We start from the raw sequence: 12,021 nt of genomic DNA, 5'->3' as shown, positions 1-12,021 counted from the left end.
GTAATGGTCTGGAACTTTCTATTTTCCAACAGTTCCTACTGGCTAAACGACAAATTCAGACAATCAATACAACTCTTCCACAGAGCCTAGAACACAGCGAGAGCTCAGCAGGTGTCACCTAGCAGCATTATAATACAGTGCTGGACACCACTGGGAAATCACTGTAGTTTAATACTGTTCTGCCCCCCGTCAAAGGCACCAGATAAGTACACCACAGTAACAAAAATCCATAAAGACAGCCCAGGAGCTTATTCAAGTCAGTATGGACATAAGATATTTTTAAGCTTCAATAAATAACATCAACAATAATCCTGGATCATAAGACTAAAGAGATACAATCTTTACTGACTTTTGACCTTTCTTTACCCTCATTTTTAAAGCATCCCTTCAACCTTCTTGGAGACAGGTTAAGTACAGTTATCACCCGATCATTCTTTGTAACAGGCCCATAAAAGGAAGGTACAGCCTTATTGTACTCTTAAGATCATAACTGAACCCCTATTCTCTAATTCCATCTTTGGAAATTAGATGGAGAGATTTTTGTCATTGGCAAGGATCCTGTCCCAATTACTCTGTATTACACAGAGTACAGCCTTGAACTGGCCAGAGAAAAGAGAATTAATGACAGCAGAGTGAGGAAACCTAGCATGCCTCATCAGCACCTCAGTGGTAGATTACCAACCCATGCCTCAGTTGCCTTCTACAACATAATTAGCTCTACCTCTCAGAAACAGAACCAAATAAAGAGGAAAAATGGGCACAGTGGCTCATGTCTGTAATCCCAGCACTTTGGGAGGCCAAGGTGGGCAGATCATGAGGTCAGGAGATGAAGACCATCCTGGCCAACATGGTGAAACCCCGTCTCTACTAAAAATACAAAAATTAGCTGGGTGTGGTGGTGGAGGCCTGTAATCTCAGCTACTTGGGAGGCTGAGGCCGGAGAATCTCTTGAACTCGGCAGGCGGAGATTGTAGTGAGCCGAGATTGTGCCACTGTATTCCAGCCTGGTGACACAGCAAGACTCCATCTCAAACAAAAAAAAAAAAAAAAGGGTAAAAGCCCATAAAATGTAAGACAACTGGCTGGCAAACAAGTTTTCACTGGGTTTCTTCTGGAGGTCCCTATCATTTCACCTTTCCCTCTATTATTTATGCTTAGATAGCCGGGCCATCAAAACCTCTTCAGAAAGGTCTTAACCTTGCTTATATTTCAAGAGTATCTTTTTTTTTTTAATTTTAATTTTTATTTACTGACACAAGGTCTCATTTTGTTGCCCAGACTGGAGTGCAGTGGCATCAGTGTACCTCACTGTCACCTCTACCTCCAGGGCTCAAGCCATCTCCCGTCTCAGCCTCTAGAGTAGCTGGGACTACAGGCACAGGCCACTATGCCCAGCTCTTTTTTTTTTGGCGGGGGTGGGGGGTAAAGATGGGATCTCACTATATTAGGTAGGCTGGTCCTAAACTCCTGGGCTCAAGCGATCCTCCCGAAGTGTTAGGATTACAGGCATGAGCCACTGTGCTTGGCCTATTCCAAGTGTACCTTTAAAACCTCTGAAATTGTATGCAATATTACATGTGATGTGTATTTCCCTGGGAACAGGGTCTACAGATTGTTCTTGTGGCCAGAGGCATGCCTATTTTATAATTGTTCACCAGCCCTGGGCCCCAAACACACACTTTTATACTTGCCTCCTCTCTAAAATCTCTAAGAATTGCTGGTTTAAACCCTGACTTCCCTGCAAACTGGAACTGTTTTTATTTACTGGACAGCAGTATTGCTCAATGTTTAAGACCGGACACACCGGTGCATCACAACTGGGTTCCCATGCTCTGCCTCTTTCTAGCAAAATCACTTGGGCTATTTCACCTCTCAGCACGTCAGTTTCCCAATCTATGAAATGGGCATCGGGTTGTTACATGGAAACAATTAGGTAACACAAGGGCTGAATAGTGCCTGACACATGAGGCTCAACGATAACTATTATTACTATTTCTTGTCTGGACATTTGCTACAAAGTAAAGTGTACATATGTCATTCGTGAATCGCACTTAAATAGCTTAGAGTATCTTTTCCTGAAATGACAGGAGAATGGCCAGGCCAGCAAACTTTTTGCCTCTAGTTTCTCCTGATGAAAAAGGGGCCAGATGCTCACGCCTGTAATCCCAGCACTTTGAGGGGTCCAAGGCGGAACGATCGCTTGAGACCAGGAGTTCAAGACCAGCCTGGGCAACACAGCAAGACCCCGTGTCTACAAAAAACAGAAAAATTAGCCGGGCAAGGTGAGGAGCGCCTGTATTCCCACCTGCTACGGAAGCTGAAATGGCAGGATCGCTGGAGTCATGGAGTTCGAGGCTGCAGTGAGCTGTGATCGCGCCACTGCACTCCAACCTGGGTGGCAGAAAGAGACTCTCTCTTAGAAAAAAAAAGAAAAGAAAAGAAAAGAAAAGAAAGAAAGAAAAAAGAAAAGGCGGGGAGGGGAGGGCTACTTCACAGGTTGTTGTAAGGATCCAACGAAATCCTTACAAAAGCAAATTGTTTAGGGCAGTGCCTAACCCAACAGGGGTTGTGGGAATTGTAGTCATTAGCCCTGAGTGCCAAGCCTGGTTCAAGCCCTCCAGCCCCCGGCAGGTTACAAGAAGATGCGCCAGGGGCCCCAGATGCAGCCCTGTATGCTTCTTAGACGCCTACAGATTATGCGACTCCTCCTTTGCCTCCAAACTGGCTTAACACTCGCCAGCGGACAACCTCTTCCCCCTGAGAACTTCCGGAGCAGGCACCAAGACAGCAGCCGGCCGCTCCCCAAAGGCCCTCACAACGAAGAATGACCCCTGAAAAAGGCAACCCTTGTGTTCCGCGCGCTCCCCTCCCGTCCCATCCTTTCCACAAAATGAAGGCTCGACGCTTCCCAGGCGGAGGCCTCCTAGCTGGCACTCACCAGCCTTCAACTCCGCGACAGTCGCCATTTTTCAACGGCCGCCAGGGGCGCACCTCGGTCCCGCGCACGCGCAGCTCCGCCCCACTCACTCCGCAGAGTGGTCTGTAGCCAATAGGTGCACAGCTATGGCCCCGCCTAGTTCCGCCTCTCTCAGTTTACGCTCTCCGCGGTTGGGTGGGTGGTAAATGTCGACCAGAGACTCCACCAATCAGCGAGCGCTCTCGGAGTGCCCTGCTGCGTGAAAAAGGAGAGAAGTCCGAGAGTGAGGCAGTTGCGAGTCTTTAGCTGTGGGTGCTGCTGGTACCTTAGTGCTTAAGTTTAGCCAGCTGAGCTTTGTATTGTCTCTGCAGCCTCAAGTACTAACTGCTAATAGTTACCATCTGTTAAACCTGCGGTTCTCAAACTTGAGCATGAATCCGCATCACCTGGAAGACTTGTTTAAACAGATTGCTTGCTGGGTCCCCCCACCCCCCTAGAATTTGCATTTCTATAGAGTTCCCAGGTGGTACTGGCGCTGCGGATCTGGGGATCACATCTGGAGAACCACAGTATTAAGCACTTACTATGACGCCTTGGCGCATTATTTCCTTACGATCAGGTCCTTTTTACAGAGAAGGAAACTGAGTCCTCCATAGCTGAAGAGACTTAACCAAGATCACGGATCTGTTCTCTTCCACTCGCAGTTACACAGTGCACATGAGTCCAGGAGCTTTTTGTGGAACTAACTGATGAAGGAAGAAGCTCTAACATCCCATGGAAATAAAGAAAAAGGAACACGGGAATAATGTACACTAAACTGAGTGTGAGGTTGCATGATTCCAGTTGTATAGCCAGGGAGATCCAAACACTTGGCTAAATAAGAAGCATCAATTAGAAGTACACCTAAGAGCGGCAGGGCACGGTGGCTCACACCTAGAATCCCAGCACTTTGGGATGCCCAGGTGGCAGGCTGAGGTAAGGAGGTCAAGACCAGCCTGGCCAGGTTGGTGAAACCCCGTCTCTACTAAAAATAATAATAATAATAATAATAATAAATTAGCAGGGCGTGGTAGCAGGTGCCCGTAATCCCAGCTACTCGGGAGGCTGAAGCACGAGAATAGCTTGAACTTGAGAGGCAGAGGTTGCAGTTAGTTGAGATCGCCCCATTGCACTCCAGCCTGTGTGACAGAGCAAGACTCTGTCTTTAAAAAAAAAAAAAAGGACACCTAAAAGCAAGGAAACCTCTTTCCCAGGAACCTCCATCATACTTTTGGTTCCATGCCTATTCCTTTTAAAAATTGATATATTGGCCGGGTGCAGGGCTCATCCCTGTAATCCCAGCACTTTGCGAGGCCGAGGAGGGAGGATTGTTTGAGCTCAGGAGTTTGAGATCAGCTTGGGCAATGCAAGACCCCATCTCTTCAAAATAAACACAAAAAATTAGTTGGGCATTACCATGTAGTCCCAGTTACTCAGGAGGCCAAAGAGGGAGGATTGCTTGAGTCAGGAGTTCTAGACCAACCCGGGCAACATGAGACCCATCGCTCCAAAATGAATACAAAAAAAAATTAGCCAGGTAGGATGGTGCATGCCTGTGGTCCCAGCTACTCGGGAGGATCGTTTGAGCCCAGGTCCCAGCTACTCAGGAGGATTGCTTGAGCCTGGGAGGGCTAATTGTACTTGACTCTGGGCGACAGTGAGTCCCTGTCTCAAAAAAAAGAAAAAAAAAAAAAAGCAAAAAAAATTGACATATTACAATTATACATATTTTGGGGAGAGATGTGATATTTTGATACACATATACAATGTGCAATTATCAAGTCAAGGCAATTGGGATAAACATCACCCTAAACATTCTTTGTGTTGGGAACATTACAAGTATCCTAGTTATTTTGAAATATACAATCAATAATTGTCAAATATCTTTTTTAAAGGGAGGGGAAACAGCCTGGGCAGCATAGGGAGAACCTGTTAAAAATGAGCAAACAAAATAAAAAATTAGCTTGGCATGTGTGCCTGTAGTCCCAGCTACTCGGGAGGCTGAGGCAAGAGGATCGCTTGAGCCCAGCAGGTCGTGGCTACAATGTGCCATGACCATGCCATTGCATTCCAGCCTGATGGCAAGAGGAGGTGCTTTTCTTTTCTTTTCTTCTCTTTTCTTTCTTCTTTCTTTCTTTCTTTTTTTTTTGAGACTTAAAAAAAAGGGGTGGAGGGGAGCAGAGCATCTGGACCTAGATTCTAGAATAATGCTCTTTAAACTCCTGGTTAACCGAATAGTAGGTTTTGAAATCTGTTTATTAGTAGATGCCCATGAGTACATTTTCAATGAAATGGAATGTAACAAATAGAAAACATAGGAGTATGGTTTTCTGGAACTTTCATTTCAGGTACACATGTGTATGCTGGTACCTGATGCATTTCTTAAAGTGATCAGCCATCAAAAAAGCTTGAAAGTGATTGTAACCTAGAGGAATCTCTTCCTGTTCCAAACTAGATTAATTTGTGACGATTAATTTTTTATGGTGGGCCGCATATCTGTTTTGTAACCTTGAAAATGTCCTATCTTAAAACCAAATGCCTGAAGAAAAAAATAATAAAAGAAAAGGTCTTATCTTGCCTCTCTGCTCTGTAAAACCACAGTGACTGAATTCCTGGCCAGCATTTCACGGGGATTAACTAAATTCCATAGGTGGAATTTTTAAGCCTCTCAGAAAAAAAGCACTCCTGTGGTGTTATGATATAGATATTGGTTTTTGTCTGCAGGATTCCTGGCATGTAACTGCCATTGTCCTCATTATAATGTTGAGGCATTTTTGGCCTCAGGAAACAGAATCCCCTTCTGATCTTCTGCTGTCCACCTCTCACCTGCCCCAAGCAGGACTCTAATCTGATTGTGGCTCAAAAGACCCTCATTCAAGAGAGGGTTCTGCCCCCTACCCTCACAAAAGAAACGCTGCACAGAGAGGCCAAGAAAAATCTGAGCAGACAGATTTTGCTGGGTTTAGATCATGCAATTTCTGTCCAATTGCATTTATTTCTTTTTTTTTCTTGAGATTGAGATGGAGTCTCGCTCTGCCCAGATGGAATGCAGTGGTGTGATCTCTGCTCACTGCTAACTCCGCCTCCTGGGTTCAAGCATTTCTCCTGTTTCAGCCTCCCAAGTAGCTGGGATTACAGGTGCGCACCTCCAGGCCTTGCTAATTTTTTCTTTGTTTTCTGTTTGGTTTGGTTTGGTTTAGAGATAGAGTCTCGCTCTGTCGCCCAGGCTGGAGTAGTGTCTCGATCTCAGCTCACTGCAGCCTCCGCCTCCCAAGTTCAAGCGATTCTCCTGCCTCAGCCTCCCAAATAGTAGCTGCGACTGTAGGCGAGTGCCACTACGCCCGGCTAATTTTTTGTATTTTTAGTAGAGCCAGAGTTTCACTGTGTTAGCCAGGATAGTCTCGATCTCCTGATCTCTTGATCCAGCCGCCTCAGCTTCCCAAAGTGCTGGGATTACTGCACGGACGTGAGCCACCATGTCTGGCCCAATTTTTGTATTTTTAGTAGAGATGGAGTTTTGCCATTTTGGCCAGGCTGATCTCAAACGCCTGATCTCAGGTGATCCACTGGCCTCAGTCTCCCAAAGTGCTGGGATTATGAGTGTGAGCCACTGCCCCCAGCCTGTCCAATCACATTTCTACATGATGGTCAATCACACCTATGTAATACAATGTCCCATAAAAACCCAAGAGAACTGGGTTGGGAGAACTTCTGGATAACAGAACACATGGAGGTTCTTGAAGGGTGGTGCATTCAGTGAAGGCATGGAAGCTCCGGGACCCTCTCCCTATACCTTACCCCATGTGTCTCCTCATCTGTATAAACGAAAGTAAGCGTTTCCCTGAGTTCTGTGAGCTGCTCCAGCAAATTAATGGAACCCGAAGTGGGGGTCATGAGAGCCCCAATTTGAAGGCGGTCCATCAGAAGTTTCAGAGACCCAGACTTCTGACTGGTGTCTGAAGAAGGGCAGTCTTGGGGACTGAGTCCTCGCCCTATGGATCTGACATTATTTCCAGGTAGATGACAGTTAAATTAAAGGACACCCAGCTGGTGTCCACTGCAGATCTGATTGCTTGCTGGCCAGGTAAGATGGCTTAGCCTGCAATCCCAGCATTTTGGGAGGCAGAGGTGGGAGGATCACTTGAGGTCAGGAGTTCGAGACCAGCCTGGCACATGGTGAAACCCTGTCTCCACTAGAAATACAAGAAAATAGCCGGGCATGGTGGCATGCACCTGTAATCCCAGCGACTCAGGAGGCTGAGGCAGAAGAATCGCTTGAACCTGGGAGGCTGCGGTTGCAGTGAGCAGAGATCATAATCTGCGTGACAGAGTGAGGCTCCATCTCAAAAAATAAAAAACAAAAACTGATTGTATGTTTGCTGGTGGGGGGAATTCCCCCCATATTTTTGGGGGCCCACAGAAGTCTTCTGTGTTGATTATTGGTGTGTTGCTGTGCGAGCAGAAAAAAAACACAGTTTGAGAAATCTTATCCCCAGACAACTCCTGAATGTATTGATGAGGACCTCAGAGAGACAGGCAAATAATAATGTGATTGAACTGACTGGCAGAGGTAATCATACAGCAACTAACATTCATTGCTACTCTCTGTATGGCAAGGACTGCTCTAAAAGCTTTACATTAAGTATTCACTAACAACACTATAAGATAGATACATGCAATTGTATCAAGAAAAATTGTATTTAAAAACATGTACTGGCCGGGTGTGGTGGCTCACGCCTGTCATCCCAGCACTTTGGGAGGCCGAGGCAGGCAGATTCCTTGAGGCCAGGAGTTCAAGACTAGCTTTGTCAACATAGCGAAACCCCCTCTCTACTAAAAGTACAAAAATTTAGTTGGGTGTGGTGGCACACACCTGTAATCCCAGCTACTAGAGAAGCTGTGGCATGAGAATCACTTGGACCCGAGAGGCAGAGGTTTCAGTGAGCTGAGAATGTGCCAGGCACTCCAACCTGGGTGATAGAGAAAGGCTCTGTCTCACAGACAAAGACACAAAGAAACAAACAAAAAACATGTACTAATGGCCAGGCACATCGGCTCATGCCTGTAATCCCAGCACTTCAAGAAGCTGAGGCGAGAGGATCACTTGAAGCCAGGAGTTTGAGACCAGCCTAACCAACAAATTAAGAACCCATGTCTTTTTTTTTTTTTTAAAGACAGAATCTCACTGTTTCACTCAGGTGGAAGTGCAGTGGCACAATCTTGGCTCACTGCAACCTCTTCCTCCCAGGTTCAAGTGATTCTCCTGCCTCAGCCTCCTGAGTAGCTGGGATTCCAGGTGTGCACCACCACATCCGGCTAATGTCTGCATTTTTAGTAGAGACGGGGTCTTGCCACGTTGGCCAGCTTATCTCGAACTCCTGGCCCAAGGTGATCTGACTGCCTCGGCCTCCCAAAGTGCTGGGATTACAGGCATGAGTCACCTCACCCAACTCCAAGAACCCATGTCTTTAAAAAAAAGAATAGTAGGGCCGGGCGCGGTGGCTCAAGCCTGTAATCCCAGCACTTTGGGAGGCCGAGGTGGGTGGATCACAAGGTCAGGTGTTTGAGACCAGCCTAACCAACATGGTGAAACCCCATCTCTACTAAAAATACAAAAATGAGCTGGGTGTGGTGGCACATGCCTGTAATCCCAGTTACTCAGGAGGCTGAGGCAGGAGAAATGCTTGACCCCAGGAGATGCAGGTGGCAGTGAGCTGAGATCCCACTACTGCAGTCCAGCCTGGGTGACAAGAGCAAGACTCTGTTTCCAGAAAAAAAGAAAAGAAAAAAAAAGAAAATATTTGGGCTGGGTGCAGTGGCTCATGCTGTAATCTCTGCATTTTCAGTGGCCAAGATGAGAAAAATCACTTGAGCCCAGGAGTTTGAGACCAGCCTGAGCAACATAGTGAGACCCCATCTCTATTAATTTATTTAATTAATTAATTTATTTTTGAGACAGAGTGTCTCTCTGTCATCCAGGCTGGAGTGCAGTGGCATGATCTCAGCTCACTACAACCTCTGCCTCCCCAGTTCAAGCGATTCTCCTGTCTCAGCCTCCTGAGTAGCTGGGATTACAAGTGCATGCCACCATACCCAGCTAATTTTTGTATTTTTAATAGAGGTGCGGTTGCATGATGTTGGTCAGGCTGGTCTCGAACTCCTGACCTAGTGATCCACCCACCTCAGCCTCCCAAAATGTTGAGATTATAGATGTGAGCCACTTCACCCAGCCCTCTATGAATCTAAACATAAATAAAAGAAAACATTTGTTAGGTATGTAGTAGCTAACACAAAGGTATCTGAACATAAAATTAAGAAACAGCATATTAAATCCAGAAGTATAGTAAAAAACACAAAATAAAACAGCAAAGTGGTCGGGCCCCCCTGGGTGGGGGGACTGGGTCTGGGATGGGTTTCCTCCTCATCAACAAGATCCGGGAGGAGTACCCAGACAGGGTAATGAACACATTCAGTGTGGTGCCCTCACCCAAGGTGTCAGACACGGTGGTGGAGCCCTACAATGCCACCCTCTCCATCCACCAGCTCATAGGAAACATAGATGGGACCTACTGCATCAATAACGAGGCTCTCTATGACATCTGCTTCAGAACCCTAAAGCTGCTATGCCCACCTGTGGTGACCTGAACCACCTGGTATCTGCCACCATGAGTGGGGTCACCACCTGCCTGCACTTCCCATGCAGAAGCTGGCAGTGAACATGGTCCCATTCCCCCGCCTGCAAGTCTTCATGCCCATTTTTGCCCCACTGACCAGGAGGGCAGCCAGCAATACTGGGGCCCTGACAGTGCCCAAGCTCACCCAGCAGATGTTGGATTCCAAGAACATGATGGCAGCCTGCAACCCTGCCATGGCCGCTACCTAACAGTGGCTGCCGTGTTCAGGGGCTGCATGTCCATGAAGGAGGTGGACAAGGTTAATGTCCAAAACAAGAACAGTGGCTACTTTGCTGAGTGGATCCCCAACAATGAGAAAATGGCTGTCTGTGACATCCCACCCCAAGAGCTAAAAATGTCCACCACCTTTATTGGCAACAGCAGGGCCATCCAGGAGCTGTTCTAGTGCATCTCGGAGCAGTTCACAGCCATGTTTCCACACAAGACCTTCCTGCACTGCTACACGAGCAAGGGCCTGGATGAGATGGAGTTTACCCAGGCCAAGAGCAACATGAATTACCTGGTGTTCAAATACCATCAGTACCAGGACACCATGGCCAAGGAGGAGGGCGAGTTCGAGGAGGAGGTGGCCTAGAGCCTGCAGTCACCGGGGAAAGCAGGGAGTGGTGTGAACTCATTATTCACTCCCAGCCTGTCCTCTGGCCTGTGCCTCTGTGTGTGCACTTGGTTTTCCCTGTCCACGTCCCCTGCTGTACACACACCATTACTGAAGCATTTTTATAGTGAAAAAAATTGTTTTGGTTTATTTCCATGTGATCTTTTTTGCCCGATATACATTTTGTCTTCTATAAAATACCTGTGCCCCTACTGAATAATTCCGTGTGTGGCTGCAGATGTGTATGTATGTCATGAAGAATAATTATCTACAGATCACACATATAGATCTCAGATTTCACTGTGTGTGCGTTCCTATAATCTCTTCATCCTGTAAGAATCTGAATTTTAGTCTTGGAGACAGAGGCTATCCCTTATCTTTTGAAACAGAGATAGGAAATCCCGGGGCCTGAGCTGTTACACCCTAAGGTTAGTAAACTTCAATGAACATCTTATGCTGATCTTCTGAGTGGGAATGTTCCCATGTAACCAGCGTGAGGGAGGAGGTTCTCCCTTTTAGCAGCTATTTGGCAAGATGCTTTCCTCATGGGCTTGGTCTCCTTGTCCTCACCATGAACTCATAACCACATCAGTCCCAGCTCACTTCTGAGAAAGCTGGGGCTCTGAGCCCCACTGAGAATTGGTGTCTGGGATCAGGCAGCAGGGACACAGCGAAGGGGGAGGATTTTACATGCCAAGGTTGGGAGAGGCAAAGCTGGGAGTCGCAGGGGGAGAGCGAGGTTGCTGGGGATAAGATGATGCCAGAACAGCTCAGGATTGGCTTTGAGTTTCCCGCCAAAGTCAACCTGATTCTGAAGACCAAGGCGCAGTTCCAATACACCAGACCCATCCTCACTGTTAGTCTCCTGGCACCATAAAAAGTAGGGGAGACAGGGCCCCCTGACAGAACCAAGTTAAATTTCCCAGAGCTCTAGGCATTCATTCACCCTGATCCAGAGCCTTCACACACCCAGGGAAAGAATCATTCCTACAGATAATGGACTAAGGGCAGTAAGGCAATGAGGAAGTGCTGGGGGCATAATTCCCTGTGCACACCCGGCTATCTGAGCTCTCCCGTGGCGGCTCTATGGGGCCCTCACGCAGCCTCCATGCTCCTGCTCACACTGCTTGCCCAGCCAGGAGCCTTCCAGCTCCACCTGAGTTACACAAACTCCCAAGTGAAAACAACCCACTCCAGCCTTTTCCGCAGCCTCCTGCTTGTTCCCAGGAGATCCGGTCTCTTTCTTTTGCACCCTGGGTCCCTTCACTTGTGCTTCCACTGCGGGTGGGTGGTCACAAGCTCTGTGCCCGTTAGTGTGGATCTCTCTGCTGGAGGACACAGGATGCCCTGCAAGTCAGGGACAGGTCTCATCCCTCACAGAGATGGCCATGTGGCCCAGGTTCGATGCACACCTGCAGAACTGCTATTTCTGGCTTCTATACACAATCTCTGGCTGGGCTGGTGGCTCAAGCCTGTAATCTCAGCACTTTGGAAGGCCTAAGTTGGCAGATGGCATGAGTCCAGGAGTTTGAGACCAGCCTGGGCAACATGGTGAAACACAAACTCTACAAAAAAAAAAAAAGAGAGAGAGAGAGAGAGAGAGAAGGCATGGTGGCTCACACCTGTAATCCCAGCAGTTTGGGAGGCTGAGGTGGTTGGATCACCTGAGGTCAGGAGTTCAAGAACAGCCTGGCCAATATGGTGAAACCCTGTCTCTACTAAAAATAGAAAAATTAGCCAGGTGTGATGGTATGCACCTGTAGTCTCAGCTACTC

General features: G+C 47.4%; 1 protein-coding gene and 1 pseudogene across 9 annotated transcripts in view; one reads left to right on the top strand and one right to left on the bottom strand.

Moving 5' to 3' along the window:
- Positions 1-3,019, bottom strand: part of CEP20 (centrosomal protein 20) — a 51,923-nt gene extending 48,904 nt beyond the window's left edge. For 8 of the 9 annotated variants that reach the window (XR_010337352.1, XR_010337353.1, XM_021665656.2 and 5 more), the window contains exon 1: positions 2,939-3,009. Coding sequence is in view for 7 of the 9 variants with exons in the window: in XM_021665656.2 (XP_021521331.1) it covers positions 2,939-2,966 (28 nt within the window). In the remaining 2 variants the exon portion in view is untranslated. Of the gene's footprint in view, positions 1-2,938 lie in introns of all 9 variants that reach the window. The other variant, XM_021665658.2, reaches the window with a different exon arrangement.
- A 6,270-nt stretch (positions 3,020-9,289) lies between these two features.
- On the top strand, positions 9,290-10,225 carry LOC135269013 (tubulin beta-4B chain-like; annotated as a pseudogene).
- Positions 10,226-12,021: the final 1,796 nt, after the last annotated feature.

This window comes from Aotus nancymaae, unplaced genomic scaffold (assembly GCF_030222135.1).
Source record: "Aotus nancymaae isolate 86718 unplaced genomic scaffold, 86718_ANA_hifiasm-v0.15.2.pri h1tg000049l, whole genome shotgun sequence".
Taxonomy (NCBI): Eukaryota; Metazoa; Chordata; class Mammalia; order Primates; family Aotidae; genus Aotus; species Aotus nancymaae.
The sequence above is the reverse complement of the archived record's forward strand: the minus strand, read 5'-3'. Positions and strand labels throughout refer to the sequence as shown.